The following is an 18,577-nucleotide window of genomic DNA, read 5'->3' on the forward strand; positions in this document are numbered from 1 at the left end:
TCCCAGTGAAGTCTACAGAGATCGGTGGTTCAGTTGGTAGAGGATGGTGCTTGTAACACCAGGGTTGTGGGTTCGATTCCCACAAGGGACCAGTATGAAAATGTATGCACTACTCACTACTGTAAAAAGGAATCACTCTGAATAAGAGAGTCTGCTAAATGACTAACATGGAAACGTAAATCTGGTGTGGTGTTACCTTTATAAAAAGACACGTAGAACCTCACCTCGTAAATTTGAGACATGCGCTCCAGGAACTCTCTGAAAAACGGCCTCAACCGCACATACACCTGCAGAGAAGAGGAAAATAACACGAATGGAAATACTGTATATCCAAGTCAAGAGAGCAACTCCTCTTTTACTGACTACGGATACACGCGCACACAATAATGCATATATTGCGGATAGTCAGATTAATATAACAGTTTGATTAAAAACATTTACATGTCTCGCAAGAAGAACGATTTCTCTAATAATTCTGTTCAAATGAACACATCTGAAAAATCAGGGCCACCTGATGGGACTCTGATAAATTGTACGTCAAAATAAAACGTTCCATCACAGCGACCATGTTTATTTTTTGGGACGCAGCATTTTTGATTCTGAGTTTCGGACATATAAAAGTTCTGTGAAAACAACTTCCAAGACGTATTCATTCAGTTGATTCCGAACTGACGTCACCTCGCGCTATAGAGCGAGGCTCTCGGCTGGTGCTAGCACACGTACAGATCAAATACACCGCTGGAACGCCGATTGTCCTAATAATTCAAAAAAGGTTGCTCCGGGGACAAAATGCAGTTAAAAAAATAAAATAATCCTCGTATGCTTATTTTGATTTTGACTTTACATCCGATTAAGATAAACAAAGTAAGGTGTTTACATGACTGTTGTATCATCTGCCTACTGTCATAAACAGTTTAATATCTAATTATTCCTGTGCATGTAAACATACTCACTGAAAAGAGACATTTTCCATGACAAGCACATTTTTCTAAATGTCTTTTCTTGAGTCCTCATGTCTTCATGTTCACATACAAGAGCAACTCCATGGGAAAAGACTTTGGATATTCTCTTCCAATGAGGTTTGAGAAGTGAGGACACAAGGAATCAAGGAAAAGACGTATTGAGAAAGAGCCCTTTTCTCAATCACCTTGATGATTACTGACTTCTGAACTTGAAATAGCCTTAAATCACATCACTGAGGGAAAGAGAGAAATATAGATACTTCCCATTCTGTCAGAACATGTTAAGACATCCTATGGAGAGAAAGGGGCCACAGTCTGGTTCAAGTCAACGAGACAGCCCGTGAGTTGGGGAGGAGTGAGGAATTTGGGCCCGAGTTCAGGTCAGATAAAGTGAGGAAGAACACTGAATTCTGCCTAGCAACAGAGATGTATTGGCTGTCCAGATGTGTAAAGATGAGACTCGGCATAGGAGGAAGGTTAAAATATATGAGCTAGGGTAAATATGTCTTATGTCGTATGCAGCGGTGTGTGACCCAGTGTGTGGATGAACTGGGTTTGAGCTTCACTAGTTCGGTCCGGTGAGTTTTACTCTGTCAGAACCTAACAAAATAAAAAAAACGTGTGTGTTTCTGTGCCGTCACATCCCGTCGTACCCACCTGATAGATGACGTCTTGGAACAGGACAGGGAAGGTCAGGGCTGCGTCGTCCAACTCATTCAGACTACAGTGCACCAACGTCTCGTCCTGATCAATACACAAAACACCTTATGGTTTAGTGGTTGTTTTTTAACTTTAGTTGAATGTTTCTGATTTGTACGTCGATCTGGACGAGAGAACATTTTGAACAAAATAAAATCGACAAATTTTAGAACATTCTGTAGATATCGTAGACTCAAAATGCATCTTGGGTCTGGACATTCAGGACGACTACAGGTAACCCCCCAAAATAATAAAATTAATCTGTTGATGGCACTCGTTTGTTCAGGAACATATGGGACCGTAATCTCACTAGAACCAGGGAGAACATATGGGACTGTAATCTCACTAGATCTAGAACCAGGGAGAACATATGGGACCGTAATCTCACCAGATCTAGAACCAGGGAGAACATATGGGACCGTAATCTCACCAGATCTAGAACCAGGGAGAACATATGGGACCGTAATCTCACTAGATCTAGAACCAGGGAGAACATATGGGACCGTAATCTCACCAGATCTAGAACCAGGGAGAACATATGGGACCGTAATCTCACCAGATCTAGAACCAGGGAGAACATATGGGACCGTAGTCTCACTAGAACCAGGGAGAACATATGGGACCGTAATCTCACCAGATCTAGAACCAGGGAGAACATATGGGACTGTAATCTCACCAGATCTAGAACCAGGGAGAACATATGGGACCGTAATCTCACCAGATCTAGAACCAGGGAGAACATATGGGACCGTAATCTCACCAGATCTAGAACCAGGGAGAACATATGGGACCGTAATCTCACCAGATCTAGAACCAGGGAGAACATATGGGACCGTAATCTCACCAGATCTAGAACCAGGGAGAACATATGGGACCGTAATCTCACCAGATCTAGAACCAGGGAGAACATATGGGACTGTAGTCTCACTAGAACCAGGGAGAACATATGGGACCGTAATCTCACCAGATCTAGAACCAGGGAGAACATATGGGACCGTAATCTCCCCAGATCTAGAACCAGGGAGAACATATGGGACCGTAATCTCCCCAGATCTAGAACCAGGGAGAACATATGGGACCGTAATCTCCCCAGATCTAGAACCAGGGAGAACATATTGGACCGTAATCTCACTAGAACCAGGGAGAACATATGGGACCGTAACCTCACTAGAACCAGGGAGAACATATGGGACCGTAATCTCACCAGATCTAGAACCAGGGAGAACATATGGGACCGTAATCTCACCAGATCTAGAACCAGGGAGAACATATGGGACCGTAATCTCACCAGATCTAGAACCAGGGAGAACATATGGGACCGTAATCTCACCAGATCTAGAACCAGGGAGAACATATGGGACCGTAATCTCACCAGATCTAGAACCAGGGAGAACATATGGGACCGTAATCTCACCAGATCTAGAACCAGGGAGAACATATGGGACCGTAATCTCACCAGATCTAGAACCAGGGAGAACATATGGGACTGTAGTCTCACTAGAACCAGGGAGAACATATGGGACCGTAATCTCACCAGATCTAGAACCAGGGAGAACATATGGGACCGTAATCTCACCAGATCTAGAACCAGGGAGAACATATGGGACCGTAATCTCCCCAGATCTAGAACCAGGGAGAACATATGGGACCGTAATCTCCCCAGATCTAGAACCAGGGAGAACATATGGGACCGTAATCTCCCCAGATCTAGAACCAGGGAGAACATATTGGACCGTAATCTCACTAGAACCAGGGAGAACATATGGGACCGTAACCTCACTAGAACCAGGGAGAACATATGGGACCGTAATCTCACCAGATCTAGAACCAGGGAGAACATATGGGACCGTAATCTCACCAGATCTAGAACCAGGGAGAACATATGGGACCGTAATCTCACCAGATCTAGAACCAGGGAGAACATATGGGACTGTAATCTCACCAGATCTAGAACCAGGGAGAACATATGGGACCGTAATCTCCCCAGATCTAGAACCAGGGAGAACATATGGGACCGTAATCTCCACAGATCTAGAACCAGGGAGAACATATGGGACCGTAATCTCATCAGATCTAGAACCAGGGAGAACATATGGGACCGTAATCTCACCAGATCTAGAACCAGGGAGAACATATGGGACCGTAATCTCACCAGATCTAGAACCAGGGAGAACATATGGGACCGTAATCTCACCAGATCTAGAACCAGGGAGAACATATGGGACCGTAATCTCACCAGATCTAGAACATATGGGACTGTAGTCTCACTAGAACCAGGGAGAACATATGGGACCGTAATCTCACCAGATCTAGAACCAGGGAGAACATATGGGACTGTAATCTCACCAGATCTAGAACCAGGGAGAACATATGGGACTGTAATCTCACCAGATCTAGAACCAGGGAGAACATATGGGACTGTAATCTCACCAGATCTAGAACCAGGGAGAACATATGGGACCGTAATCTCACCAGATCTAGAACCAGGGAGAACATATGGGACCGTAATCTCACCAGATCTAGAACCAGGGAGAACATATGGGACCGTAATCTCACCAGATCTAGAACCAGGGAGAACATATGGGACTGTAATCTCACCAGATCTAGAACCAGGGAGAACATATGGGACCGTAATCTCACCAGATCTAAAACATATGGGACCGTAATCTCACCAGATCTAGAACCAGGGAGAACATATGGGACTGTAGTCTCACTAGAACCGGGGACAACATATGGGACCGTAATCTCACCAGATCTAGAACCAGGGAGAACTCTGGTGTGCTACGCGTTTTAAGGGGCAGTGCTGGTTTCCTGGCTATCTGCTCCTCTGTCAACGGAGGCACGTGCTTGATGAAGAAGTACCTGAAAACAGAGCAGGCACAGATATCTTAGTTGGTCCAAGTCGTTGGTCCTTGCGCACTATTACTAAGTAACTAAATCAAATCAAATTTTATTTGTCACATACACATGGTTAGCAGCTGTTAATGCGAGTGTAGCGAAATGCTTGTAGGTTAGATGGTGTGATAAGACAGATGGGGTTTGTCTGTTTAAAATGGAATAAAAATGTTTCCTTTTTAAATAAAAAATAAAAAAACTTCAAATTGCTAAACTCTTTCTACTACCTATTATTTAAAGAGAGAGGCACTTATATTGTGTTTGGTTGGTGATTTTGATAAAATAAACTAAGCAGTACTCACGGATCAAAGACTTCCCAGTCTTCCTCGTAGGTGCCCTCTGCAGGGGCAGTGGGAGGGGCGTGGGGGTAACAGCTGACTGGAATGCACCCCGGAGATAATTCAGGGATAACGGCACATTCAAACATTATAGATCTAATCTTTTTTTTTAAATAAATACAGAAATTCACATTTTATTTACTCACATTTACTCCCCCCCCCCCCAGCGAATTCATCATGATATAAAACACAGCAAGTAAAAAAAATCCACAATATTCCATATCACGTCAAAAATAATAATAATCACACAATCTACAAGTCTCACTCGCAAGTTCTAAATGGACCCATAGCATAACCTAGGAGCAACCAACGTCATGGTTACCTGTTAGAGGGGGCATATCTGTAACCATCTCCCCTTCTTCGACGGGTGGTTCTGGGGTAGCCAGAGGAGCCTGTTGTGGTGGCAGTACTGATGGAGCTGGGGCAACAGAGGACAGGACGATGCCCTCTGTAGATGCGGGGGTACTGGCGGGTATCTCCTCCACCACCGTCTCCTTCTCCAGCTGCTTCATGATCTCCTCAGCCTCTGACCCCTGCCCAGGGGAGCCAGACTCAGGAGTGGCTGGACACAGAAGGGAACACAGGAGAGAAATTGAGCGAATCTCCCCCCCCAAAAAAAGTGTTTTCCTTTAATCTTATTTTGCCATGTGTGAGTCTCCGATATTTTTTTTGTCCTCCATTCGTGGCGTCCTCTCCTCTCCTTCTCAAAATGACAGAGGGAAGAGAAGAGCCCATTGGACAAGATCTTCTCCTCGGATCTTCTGTCCAATGCTCTCCTCGCTTCTCTCTGACGTCTTGATAGGGAGGCGAGAGAAGAGGACGCGACAAATCAAGGAAAATACATTTCAGATTCAACCACGGCGCAGCACAAGGTTAAATAACCGATTTTCTTTAGGATAGTTTTAAAAAATAAAATAAAAAAAGACTAAAATGATAAAACACTTGAGGCAGATTGTGTTACCTGTCTTGGTAGCAGGAGAGAAGAAGTTGAAGACAGGAGAGAAGATGGTCCCCAGGAGAGTGGTGCGAGGTGGACTGCTCGCTACCTCCACGGGGACCTCCAGTTTACCGTTGGGCTTCAGGGGCTTGCTGTTCAACGTCATTGGTTCTGAGAGAAAAGTAGTGACATATTTCAAACTGTTATTTCAACTGACGCTACTTAAGACTGACATGATAATAAAATAAATAAATAAAAATGAGCCCTACAGCGACTTCTACGGTAAAATAAGACATTCTGAATACATAAATATTCATAATTGACTTGCTGCAACGATTCCAATAAAGCAGATGTGGGTGTGGCTACAGTTTGACGTCATCAAGCAGAACTATAAATGACGTCCACTATTCCTCCACACTCTTATTATCATAATGTAGATGACAGATTACCCCGTGTCACGTCTGGACTCTCTAACTCACCAGGTTTGTTAGCACCTCTCCTGCAGCCCCTGGCGATGGCTCTGGTTGGTGGGTGAGGAGAAGACGTGATCAGGTTGCTGTTGTCCACTTTACAATCAATACGACTCCTCTTCGCTGGGACGTCCTGCTCTACCTGGGAGAGAAGAAGAGAGGGAGGGGATGAGCTGGGGTGTCCTGCTCTACCTGGGAGAGAAGAAGAGAGGGAGGGGATGAGCTGGGGTGTCCTGCTCTACCTGGGAGAGAAGAAGAGAGGGTGGGGATGAGCTGGGGTGTCCTGCTCTACCTGGGAGAGAAGAAGAGAGGGTGGGGATGAGCTGGGATGTCCTGCTCTACCTGGGAGAGAAGAAGAGAGGTAGGGGATGAGCTGGGATGTCCTGCTCTACCTGGGAGAGAAGAAGAGAGGTAGGGGATGAGCTGGGATGTCCTGCTCTACCTGGGAGAGAAGAAGAGAGGTAGGGGATGAGCTGGGATGTCCTGCTCTACCTGGGAGAGAAGAAGAGAGGTAGGGGATGAGCTGGGATGTCCTGCTCTACCTGGGAGAGAAGAAGAGAGGTAGGGGATGAGCTGGGGTGTCCTGCTCTACCTGGGAGAGAAGAAGAGAGGTAGGGGATGAGCTGGGATGTCCTGCTCTACCTGGGAGAGAAGAAGAGAGGTAGGGGATGAGCTGGGATGTCCTGCTCTACCTGGGAGAGAAGAAGAGAGGTAGGGGATGAGCTGGGATGTCCTGCTCTACCTGGGAGAGAAGAAGAGAGGTAGGGGATGAGCTGGGATGTCCTGCTCTACCTGGGAGAGAAGAAGAGAGGGAGGGGATGAGCTGGGATGTCCTGCTCTACCTGGGAGAGAAGAAGAGAGGGAGGGGATGAGCTGGGATGTCCTGCTCTACCTGGGAGAGAAGAAGAGAGGGAGGGGATGAGCTGGGATGTCCTGCTCTACCTGGGAGAGAAGAAGAGAGGGAGGGGATGAGCTGGGATGTCCTGCTCTACCTGGGAGAGAAGAAGAGAGGGAGGGGATGAGCTGGGATGTCCTGCTCTACCTGGGAGAGAAGAAGAGAGGGAGGGGATGAGCTGGGATGTCCTGCTCTACCTGGGAGAGAAGAAGAGAGGTAGGGGATGAGATGGGATGTCCTGCTCTACCTGGGAGAGAAGAAGAATGGTAGAGATTCATCTCATGTGAAATGTTATGATTTCATGTTTTATTCTTTTTGTATGTAAGAGAAAATAAGCCCAAGGGTGTTCACAATAAGCCCACCTCTTAAATAATATACATTCATTTCCTAATGTTGAAAATCTACAATCTGACATATTTTATGTACAACTTAAAATTATAATAATCTCCCCTCAAGTGAAAAATCAACTGATCATTACTATTCATCATGGAAGCCTCATAACAGGGTGTGTCCAGCCCAATCAGCAGAGATCAATGTGGGACGAGGCTATTGTCAATGCCAACCAGTACAAACCTGATTTAACTAATCAAAGGCTTCAATCAAGACATGATTAGTTGAATAAGCGTTACTGCTTGGTTAGAACACAACCCTGCAACCACACTGGCCCTCTGGAAAAGAAGCCATGCAACAAAGACCATAACAACTTTCAATGAACTATCTAAAAGCTGACTGACATTTGCTGTTCTATTGTTCTTAAAAATTAGAACGGTCTTCCTAAAGCCTGTCTGAAGAGTTTCAAATCTCCCTCTCTACTGTCTTCCTAAAGCCTGTCTGAAGAGTTTCAAATCTCCCTCTCTACGTCTTCCTAAAGCCTGTCTGAAGAGTTAAAAAAAATATATATATATTTTTTAATCACTCCCTACCCCTTCCTCTTGGCCCAAACACTGATTTTTGCAGAGGGGTGGGGGTGTACTGGGCCAGTTATATGAAGACGGCTCACCCACCTTGACAGCATTTCCCCTGATGAACTTCTTGATGGTGGAGAACAGGCCAGTCTCATTCTTCTGCATCCTGAGGCCTCTCCTGGGCGGGGGCTCCACCTCGCAGTGTTTTCTCTTGGCCTGAGCTGGGCGGGGTTCTGAGGCTGGACGGCCGGGGCTGGGTTTGGGCTGCTGAGAAGCCTTCCGTACTCTCAGCCTCATCATCCTACACGTTACATGGAAGACTGGTGTGGCAGCACGGCAAGCAGGCAGGGCAATATATATATATTACAGGTACAACACAAAGAGAGAACACAGGAAACCAGTGAGATGCCATGTAGCTCCACTAATAAATATATATATATATATATACAGTGGGGAGAACAAGTATTTGATACACTGCCGATTTTGCAGGTTTTCCTACTTACAAAGCATGTAGAGGTCTGTAATTTTTATCATAGGTACACTTCAACTGTGAGAGACGGAATCTAAAACAAAAATCCAGAAAATCACATTGTATGATTTTTAAGTAATTCATTTGCATTTTATTGCATGACATAAGTATTTGATCACCTACCAACCAGTAAGAATTCCGGCTCTCACAGACCTGTTAGTTTTTCTTTAAGAAGCCCTCCTGTTCTCCACTCATTACCTGTATTAACTGCACCTGTTTGAACTCGTTACCTGTATAAAAGACACCTGTCCACACACTCAATCAAACAGACTCCAACCTCTCCACAATGGCCAAGACCAGAGAGCTGTGTAAGGACATCAAGGATAAAATTGTAGACCTGCACAAGGCTGGGATGGGCTACAGGACAATAGGCAAGCAGCTTGGTGAGAAGGCAACAACTGTTGGCGCAATTATTAGAAAATAGAAGAAAATAGAAGAAGTTCAAGATGATGGTCAATCACCCTCGGTCTGGGGCTCCATGCAAGATCTCACCTCGTGGGGCATCAATGATCATGAGGAAGGTGAGGGATCAGCCCAGAACTACACGGCAGGACCTGGTCAATGACCTGAAGAGAGCTGGGACCACAGTCTCAAAGAAAACCATTAGTAACACACTACGCCGTCATGGATTAAAATCCTGCAGCGCACACAAGGTCCCCCTGCTCAAGCAGGCGCATGTCCAGGCCCGTCTGAAGTTTCCCAATGACCATCTGGATGATCCAGAGGAGGAATGGGAGAAGGTCATGTGGTCTGATGATTCAAAAATAGAGCTTTTTGGTCTAAACTCCACTCGCCGTGTTTGGAGGAAGAAGAAGGATGAGTACAACCCCAAGAACACCATCCCAACCGCGAAGCATGGAGGTGGAAACATCATTCTTTGGGGATGCTTTTCTGCAAAGGGGACAGGACGACTGCACCGTATTGAGGGGAGGATGGATGGGGCCATGTATTGCGAGATCTTAGCCAACAACCTCCTTCCCTCAGTAAGAGCATTGATGATGGGTCGTGGCTGGGTCTTCCAGCATGACAACGACCCGAAACACACAGCCAGGGCAACTAAGGAGTGGCTCCGTAAGAAGTATCTCAAGGTCCTGGAGTGGCCTAGCCAGTCTCCAGACCTGAACCCAATAAAAAATCTTTGGAGGGAGCTGAAAGTCCGTATTGCCCAGCGACAGCCCCGAAACCTGAAGGATCTGGAGAAGGTCTGTATGGAGGAGTGGGCCAAAATCCCTGCTGCAGTGTGTGCAAACCTGGTCAAGAACTACAGGAAACGTATGATCTCTGTAATTGCAAACAAAGGATTCAGTACCAAATATTAAGTTCTGCTTTTCTGATGTATCAAATACTTATGTCTTGCAATAAAATGCTAATTAATTACTTAAAAATCATACAATGTGATTTTCGGGATTTTTGTTTTAGATTCCGTCTCTCACAGTTGAAGTGTACCTATGATAAAAATTACAGACCTCTACATGCTTTGTAAGTAGGAAAACCTGCAAAATCGGCAGTGTATCAAATACTTGTTCTCCCCACTGTATATATATATGTGTAAACGTCTGAGACGTTGGAGTCATTAAAACTCATTTTTCAACCACTCCACAAATGTCTTGTTCACAAACTAGTTTTGGCAAGTCGGTTAGGACATCTACTTTGTGCATGACACAACTACTTTTTCCAAAAATTGTTTACAGACAGATTATTTCACTGTATCACAATTCCAGTGGGTCATAAGTTTACATACACTAAGTTGACTGTGCCTTTAAACAGCTTGGAAAATTCCAGAAAATGACATCATGGCTTTAGAAGCTTCTGATAGGCTCATTGACATCATTTGAGTCAATTGGAGGTGTACCTGTGGATGTATTTCAAGGCCTACCTTCAAACTCAGTGCCTCTTTGCTTGACATCATGGGAAAAATCTAAAGAAATCAGCCAAGACCTCGGAAAGAAAATTGTAGACCTCCACAAGTCTGGTTCATCCTTGGGAGCAATTTCCAAATGCCTGAAGGTACCTCGTTCATCTGTACAAACAATAGTACGCAAGTATAAACACCATGGGACCACGCAGCCGTCATACCGCTCAGGAAGGAGACGCGGTCGGTCTCCTCGAAATTAACGTACTTTGATGCGAAAAGTGCAAATAAATCCCAGAACAGCAGCAAAGGACCTTGTGAAGATGCTAGAGGAAACGGGTACAAAAGTATCTATATCCACAGTAAAACGGGTCCTATATTGACATAACCTGAAAGGCCGCTCAGCGAGGAAGAAGCCACTGCTCCAAAACCGCCATAAAAAAGCCAGACAACGGTTTGCAACTGCACATGAGGACAAAGATTGTGCTTTTTGGAGAAATGTCCTCTGGTCTGATGAAACAAAAACAGAACTGTTTGGACATAATGACCATCGTTATGTTTGGAGGAAAAAGGGGGAGGCTTGCAAGCCGAAGAACACCATCCCAACCGTGAAGCACGGGGTGATTTGCTGCAGGAGGGACTGGTGCACTTCACAAAATAGATGGCATCATGAGGGAGGAAAATGATGTGGATATATTGAAGTAACATCTCAAAACATCAGTCAGGAAGTTAAAGCATGGTCGCAAATGGGTCTTCCAAATGGACAATGACCCCAAGCATACTTCCAAAGTTGTGGCAAAATGGCTTAAGGACAACAAAGTCAAGGTATTGGAGTGGCCATCACAAAGCCCTGAACTCAATCCCATTGAAAATTTGTGGGCAGAACTGAAAAAGCATGTGCGAGCAAGGAGGCCTACAAACCTGACTCAGTTACACCAGCTCTGTCAGGAGGAATGGGCCAACATTCACCCAACTTATTGTGGGAAGCTTGTGGAAGGTTACCCAAAACATTTGACCCAAGTTAAACAATTTAAAGGCAATGCTACAAAATACTAATTGAGTGTATGTAAACTTCTGACCCACTGGGAACGTGATGAAAGAAATAAAAGCGGAAATAAATAATTCTCTACTAATATTCTGACATTTCACATTCTTAAAATAAAGTGGTGATCCTAACTGACCTAAAACAGGGAATTTTTACTAGGATTAAATGTCAGGAATTGTGAAAAACTGAGTTTAAATGTATTTGGCTAAGGTGTATGTAAACTTCCGACTTCAACTGTATGTATGTATATATACTAGAGGTCGACCGATTAATCGGGGCCGATTTCAAGTTTTCATAACAATCGGAAAATTGCTATTTTTGGGCGCCGATTTGCCGTTTCTTTTTTTTTACACCTTTATTTAATCTTTATTTAACTAGGCAAGTCAGTTAAGAACACATTCTTATTTTCAATGACGGCCTAGGAACGAGGCAGAACGACAGATTTTTAACCTTGTCAGCTCGGGGGATCCAATCTTACAACCTTACAGTTAACTAGTCCAATGCTCTAACACCTGATTACATTGCACTCCACAAGGAGCCTGCCTGTTAGCAAATGCAGTAAGCTAAGGTAAGTTGCTAGCTGCAATTAAACTTATCTTATAAAAAACAATCAATCAATGACTGTCATTGCTCCAATGTGTACTTAACCATAAACATCAATGCCTTTCTTAAAATCAATACACAAGTATATATTTTTAAACCTGCATATTTAGCAAAAAGAAATCCAGGTTAGCAGGCAATATTAACCAGGTGAAATTGTGTCATTTCTCTTGCGTTCATTGCACGCAGAGTCAGGGTATATGCAACAGTTTGGGCCGCCTGGCTCTTTGCGAACTAATTTGCCAGAATTTTACGTAATTATGACAACATTGAAGGTTGTGCAATGTAACAGGAATATTTAGACTCATGGATGCCACCCGTTAGATAAAATACGGAACGGAATAAACATTTTGTTTTCGAGGTGATAGTTTCCGGATTAGTCAAAGGTATACGGTTTAGAGAGAAATAGTCGACGCGTTAAAATTCCTGTAATAACTTGCGGCTGAATTTGAAAGGGGTTCCTTCGTTATTTTACCGTTCATGTCTTCCATAGAGAATGTCTTGATCTACTTCAAATAAGGTCTGTGTTTCGTGCAGGCTTAAACCGCCTCGACGTTTTGATACCCGTGTAAATCTCACTAGGATAAGGTAACGTTTGTCAACATATTTTCATAAATCCACTCTACAAAAAAATGTATCTTTGCTTATATTTAGCCAATATTGATCAGAGTTACCTTGTCCTATGGATATCTACACAGTTATAAAATTGGCACGGTGATGTAAGCCTACACGAAACACAGACCTTATTTTAAGTGAATCAAAAAATAAACCGCTTTTCAGATTTTGCTAGAAAGTTTCATGGGAATTATGACTCGCACTTTGGTTGTCAATTCTTACCATGCCCATTATTAAAATAGGATTTCCTGCATATAGAAATTAAAGTTTTTGTTTTCAACATTCATCACAGGTAACTTAAACTCTAGTTTTATTCAAACAGTTGAGAGTATTTGTCTCCTAAGCAGACTCTTCAGTATCATTGTCACTTCAGAGCTGTGTGCGTGTGTGTGTATTTATGTATTATATTAAGTTAAAATAAAAGTGTTCATTGTTCATTCAGTATTGTTGCAATTGTCATTATTACAAAAGTGTGTGTGTATGATATATATATATAAAAACATTTTTATTTTTTTTATTTTTTTTAATATAAAATCGGCCGATTAATCGGTATCGGCTTTTTTTGTCCTCCAATAAGCGGTATCGGTATTGAAAAATCATAATCGGTCGACCTCTAATATATACACACACACACATACATACACACAAAAGTATGTGGACACCCCTTCAAATTAGTGGATTCGGCTATTTCAGCCACAGGTGTATAAAAATCGAGCACACAGCCATGCAATCTCCATAGACAAACAGTGGCAGTAGAACTGCCATTACTGAAGAGCTCAGTGACCGTCATTCATTGGATGACATCAAAGACTATGCAGCCTGATGGAGAATGTTTTTGGTAGTGGCCGAACCGATTAATCGGAATGGCCGATTTGTTATGAAAACTTGAAATCGGCCCTAATTATCGGTAATCTGCATTTTTGGATGCCGATTATGGCCGATGATATTGCAATCCGCAAGGAGACTGCGTGGCAGGCTGACCACTTGTTACGCGAGTGCAGGCAGCAAGGAGTCATGGTAAGTTGCTAGCTAGCATTAAACTTATCTTATAAAAAAACAATCAATCTTAACATAATCACTAGTTAACTACACATGGTTGATGATATTACTAGTTTAACTAGCTTGTCCTGCGTTGCATATAATCAATGCGGTGCCTGGAATTGTGTTGTCACTTCTCTTGTGTTCAGTGTAAGCAGAGTCAGGGTATATGCAGCAGTTTGGGTCCCCTGGCTCATTGCAAACTGTGTGAAGACCATTTCTTCCCAACAAAGACGGTAATTATTTTGCCAGAATTTTACGTAATTATGACATAACATTGAAGGTTGTGCAATGTAACAGCAATATTTAGACTTAGGGTTGCCAACCGTTTGATAAAATACGGAAAGGCTCTGTATTTCACTGAAAGAATAAACATTTTGTTTTCAAAATTATAGTTTTGGGATTTTACCATATTAATGACCCAAGGCTCGTATTTCTGTGTTTATTATACACTGCTCAAAAAAATAAAGGGAACACTTAAACAACACAATGTAACTCCAAGTCAATCACACTTCTGTGAAATCAAACTGTCCACTTAGGAAGCAACACTGATTGACAATAAATTTCACATGCTGTTGTGCAAATGGAATAGACAAAAGGTGGAAATTTTAGGCAATTAGCAAGACACCCCCAATAAAGGAGTGATTCTGCAGGTGGTGACCACAGACCACTTCTCAGTTCCTATGCTTCCTGGCTGATGTTTTGGTCACTTTTGAATGCTGGCGGTGCTCTCACTCTAGTGGTAGCATGAGACGGAGTCTACAACCCACACAAGTGGCTCAGGTAGTGCAGCTCATCCAGGATGGCACATCAATGCGAGCTGTGGCAAGAAGGTTTGCTGTGTCTGTCAGCGTAGTGTCCAGAGCATGGAGGCGCTACCAGGAGACAGGCTGCTCCTCCTTGCACAAAGGCGGAGGTAGCGGTCCTTCTGCTGGGTTGTTGCCCTCCTACGGCCTCCTCCACGTCTCCTGATGTACTGACCTGTCTCCTGGTAGCGCCTCCATGCTCTGGACACTACGCTGACAGACACAGCAAACCTTCTTGCCACAGCTCGCATTGATGTGCCATCCTGGATGAGCTGCACTACCTGAGCCACCTGTGTGGGTTGTAGACTCCGTCTCATGCTACCACTAGAGTGAGAGCACCGCCAGCATTCAAAAGTGACCAAAACATCAGCCAGGAAGCATAGGAACTGAGAAGTGGTCTGTGGTCACCACATGCAGAATCACTCCTTTATTGGGGGTGTCTTGCTAATTGCCTAAAATGTCCACCTTTTGTCTATTCCATTTGCACAACAGCATGTGAAATTTATTGTCAATCAGTGTTGCTTCCTAAGTGGACAGTTTGATTTCACAGAAGTGTGATTGACTTGGAGTTACATTGTGTTGTTTAAGTGTTCCCTTTATTTTTTTGAGCAGTGTATTATAATTAAGTCTATGATTTGATATTTGATAGAGCAGTCTGACTGAGCGGCGGTAGGCAGCAGCAGGCTCGTAAGCATTCATTCAAACTGCACTTCCCTCCGTTTGCCAGCAGCTTTTCGCAATGCTTGAAGCACAGCGCTGTTTATGACTTCAAGCCTATCAACTCCCGAGATTAGGCTGGCAATACTATAGTGCCTATAAGAACATCCAATAGTCAAAGGTCTATGAAATACAAATGGTAGAGAGAGAAATAGTCCTATAATACCTACAACCTAAAACTTCTTACCTGGGAATATTGAATACTTATGTTAAAAGGAACCACCAGCTTTCACATGTTCTCATGTTCTGAGCAAGGAACTTAAACGTTTTCTTTTTTACATGGCACATATTGCACTTTTACTTTCTTCTCCAACAGTGTTTTAGCATTATTTAAACCAAATTGAACATGTTTCATTATTTATTTGAGACTAAATATATTTTATTTATGTATTATATTAAGTTAAAATAAAATTGTTCATTCAGTATTGTTGTAATTGTCATTAATACAAATATATATAAAAATAGGCCAATTAATCGGTATCGGCTTTTTTTGGGTCCTCCAATAAATCGATATCGAAAAAGCATAATCGGTCCTCTAAACCTCTAGTTTTTGGTACGAACCGGTCCATGAGGGATACTAATGTATCGAATGTGCCGGCTTCATAGACGGTAAGATGATATGGCTCAATATCGCCATCTGTTGGCCCTTGGACAACATCACTGGCGGCTGTTGCCCTCTGTGTGAAGGCATTAGCTGCTTTGACTAGACGCCTACTTCTAGAACTTCTCTTAAACCAATTTGGGTAAGGTTTAAAAACAGATTTTATCTAACTTTATGCCTAACCTTAAATTAAGACAAAAGCAAACGTTTATTTTCGTAAATATTTTTTCCAGTTATAGCCAATTGAGTTTGTGGCTGTGGTAACTAGTGAAAATGGAAGTTGTTCTACACATCGGTTATGTTACATGTCAAACTCATTCAACGGACTGCCGCTCCTCTCTTGTACTTGATTGATGAATTAAGGTCACTACATAGCAAGGAACTTCCCTCACTTGGTTGTCTAGGGCAACCTGTGGAATCAGTTTGACACCCCTACATTATGTGGATACTGAAAAATATGAATTGCTATTATGATCATTTAAAAATTCCGATTTAAATTCAGCTCGTTAATAGACATGGATAACTACCCATCGTGCACAAAAAAAACTATAGAGTGGGATCTAATATACTACAGTACCTATGGAGTGATGATCCATTTTATGAACAGTACCAACTGGGAAAAGTGGGCGGTGTTCGTTCTGCTAACTTGGTTAGGTAGCTGAAGTTGTTGGCTAACTTGGCTACCTAGCTGCTATTAGTGGGAGAGGCCTCACTAGCTACCTAACTTAGTAAGAATACAAAGATAATTCCCTGACACACACCAGAAGTAATTTTGACGTTAACTAGCCAAATATATTTGTTTTATCTAGCATTTGCTAGTAAAAGTACAAGACAGTAAACAGCACAGAAGCATGAGCCTTGTATTAGCTAGCTAGTTGTGTTATGTAACCGCTAGCTAACTAATGATTTAATTACGGCCGTTATAAACGATCTAGTTAGCTGTTCACGATATAACTAGATAGTACATAGTTAGCCAAATAAATATGGACTAGATAACAATAACAAAAGTAACAGAGAATAGCTGTCTGGCTATCGAACTAACGTTAGCTAACTACGTTACGTTACAGAGCTAGTTAGCTAAAGTTAGCCAGCTAACATTAGCGAGCTAGCTATGTTGATTTCACGATTGCCACCAAACAAGGAACATGGAAAGAGGCCGTTAACCTATGAAATAAAACAAATGGCTAGTAACTATTTTTGCAAAACATGTCGCTAGTTAATTCCTTTGATAACCAGTTAGCTGGCTGATAACTAACATTAGCTACACCAAGTTGGCTAGCTAGCTCACAGCTAACTAGCGATATGGCAGTCGTTTGAATCAAAAACATGTTGACACAGCCATAACCAATTAACGTTACTTACCAATGGTCCAAGAAACTCGTAACTAAACTCGCTGCTGGCCTGTCCACTGGTAGCCGCAACTGTGCGGCCACCGAGAGAGCGGTCTGGCTGTCAGCTGTGTTTAGGACCACATACCACGGACGGGCTCTGTGGACGCCATTTCCCGCCTCATCACAAACACAGTGGATGCATTCGATTTAACTACACTGAATATAGCGCTACTAGTGTGATGTCTAGGAATGTGGATTACATTGCCAGAAGACGCCGACCCTACAATTACCCTTGTTTACACAAAACTGCACTGGGGTCAGAACGTTATATTCAAACACCATGGAGCCAGCACTGAGATATCAGAAAACATGCCTCAATGCAGGGATGGGATATGACACTGTACTCCACATTTTACCTTTATCCACATGGCATATCCCATCCCTACATTGAGGTATGTTTTCCGACCCATATCTCGCTCCAGCTCAATGGTGTCTTAACGTCACCATGATTAGTACCACAGTGCAGTTCAGTGTAAACAAGCGTAATGGTAGGTTAGATATCTTCTGCCAAGTGGATTACAGTACATGCAATGAATTTACAGTGTACCACCACTGAAAAAAAACAGCTGAAAGCAACCACTGAATAACATCATAGGTATGCAGTAAAAAATGTCATTTTTTTCTCACATCTGTTTCAATACGGAGCACATGTGGCTGCACTGGAGTAAAACGAGTGCACCCACTGTAATTAGAAAACTACGTCATCAGAATCCCTGGATAATTCATACATTTGACCTATACAAGTGCACATAAGGTGTATCCAAAACAGTCCAGCAGTTTTCAAAAAAAGGTTTTGGAAAGCAAAGTCTGATCACATTCTTCCTTAGTCATAGGCTGCATCTACACAGGTAGCCCAATTCAAATATTTTTTTCACTAATTGGTATTTTGACGAATCAAATCAGCTCTGAAAAAATATCTAATTTGAAATATCTCATGTGTTTGGTCAAAAGACCAATTAGTGGAAAAATATCAGACTTTGGCTGACTGTGTAAACGCAGCCATATGCTTCTTTCATAACCAAGTAGGAGGTGGGAATTTACCAGTTGGATGCCATCATGTGCTTTGAACTCGTTGAAAAACGCTGATGAGCTAATGGCCAACAAGCTGCGTGAACAAAACTAAAACTATCATGCTTGTAAACAAATTAGTGTAAAAAAAAAACTCTAAAAATGTTTTTAATAAATAATGTTTTGTTGTTGGATTGCTGTTATATAGGTCATTTCCTTAGCAGGTGAGGTCAGAGGTCAGCATGTGGGAGAAGTGGGTTACTCAGGATAATAG

General features: G+C 42.8%; 1 protein-coding gene across 3 annotated transcripts in view; it reads right to left on the reverse strand.

The window, feature by feature from the left end:
- The window catches only part of ctdspl2a (CTD (carboxy-terminal domain, RNA polymerase II, polypeptide A) small phosphatase like 2a), a 24,166-nt gene extending 6,734 nt beyond the window's left edge, over positions 1-17,432 (reverse strand). Inside the window, exons 1-9 of one of the 3 annotated variants that reach the window (XM_071415756.1) lie at positions 17,267-17,432; positions 8,201-8,402; positions 6,311-6,443; positions 5,856-6,002; positions 5,217-5,456; positions 4,859-4,952; positions 4,412-4,523; positions 1,620-1,706; positions 225-287 (exon numbers count right to left, since the gene is read on the reverse strand). In XM_071415756.1, the coding sequence (XP_071271857.1) occupies positions 225-287; positions 1,620-1,706; positions 4,412-4,523; positions 4,859-4,952; positions 5,217-5,456; positions 5,856-6,002; positions 6,311-6,443; positions 8,201-8,401 (1,077 nt within the window). In that variant the 5' untranslated portion in view covers position 8,402; positions 17,267-17,432. Of the gene's footprint in view, positions 1-224; positions 288-1,619; positions 1,707-4,411; positions 4,524-4,858; positions 4,953-5,216; positions 5,457-5,855; positions 6,003-6,310; positions 6,444-8,200; positions 8,422-17,266 lie in introns of all 3 variants that reach the window. The other 2 variants (XM_071415755.1, XM_071415754.1) reach the window with 2 other exon arrangements.
- Between the last annotated feature and the right edge of the window lie 1,145 nt (positions 17,433-18,577).

This window comes from Salvelinus alpinus, chromosome 9 (assembly GCF_045679555.1).
Source record: "Salvelinus alpinus chromosome 9, SLU_Salpinus.1, whole genome shotgun sequence".
Lineage (NCBI taxonomy): Eukaryota > Metazoa > Chordata > Actinopteri > Salmoniformes > Salmonidae > Salvelinus > Salvelinus alpinus.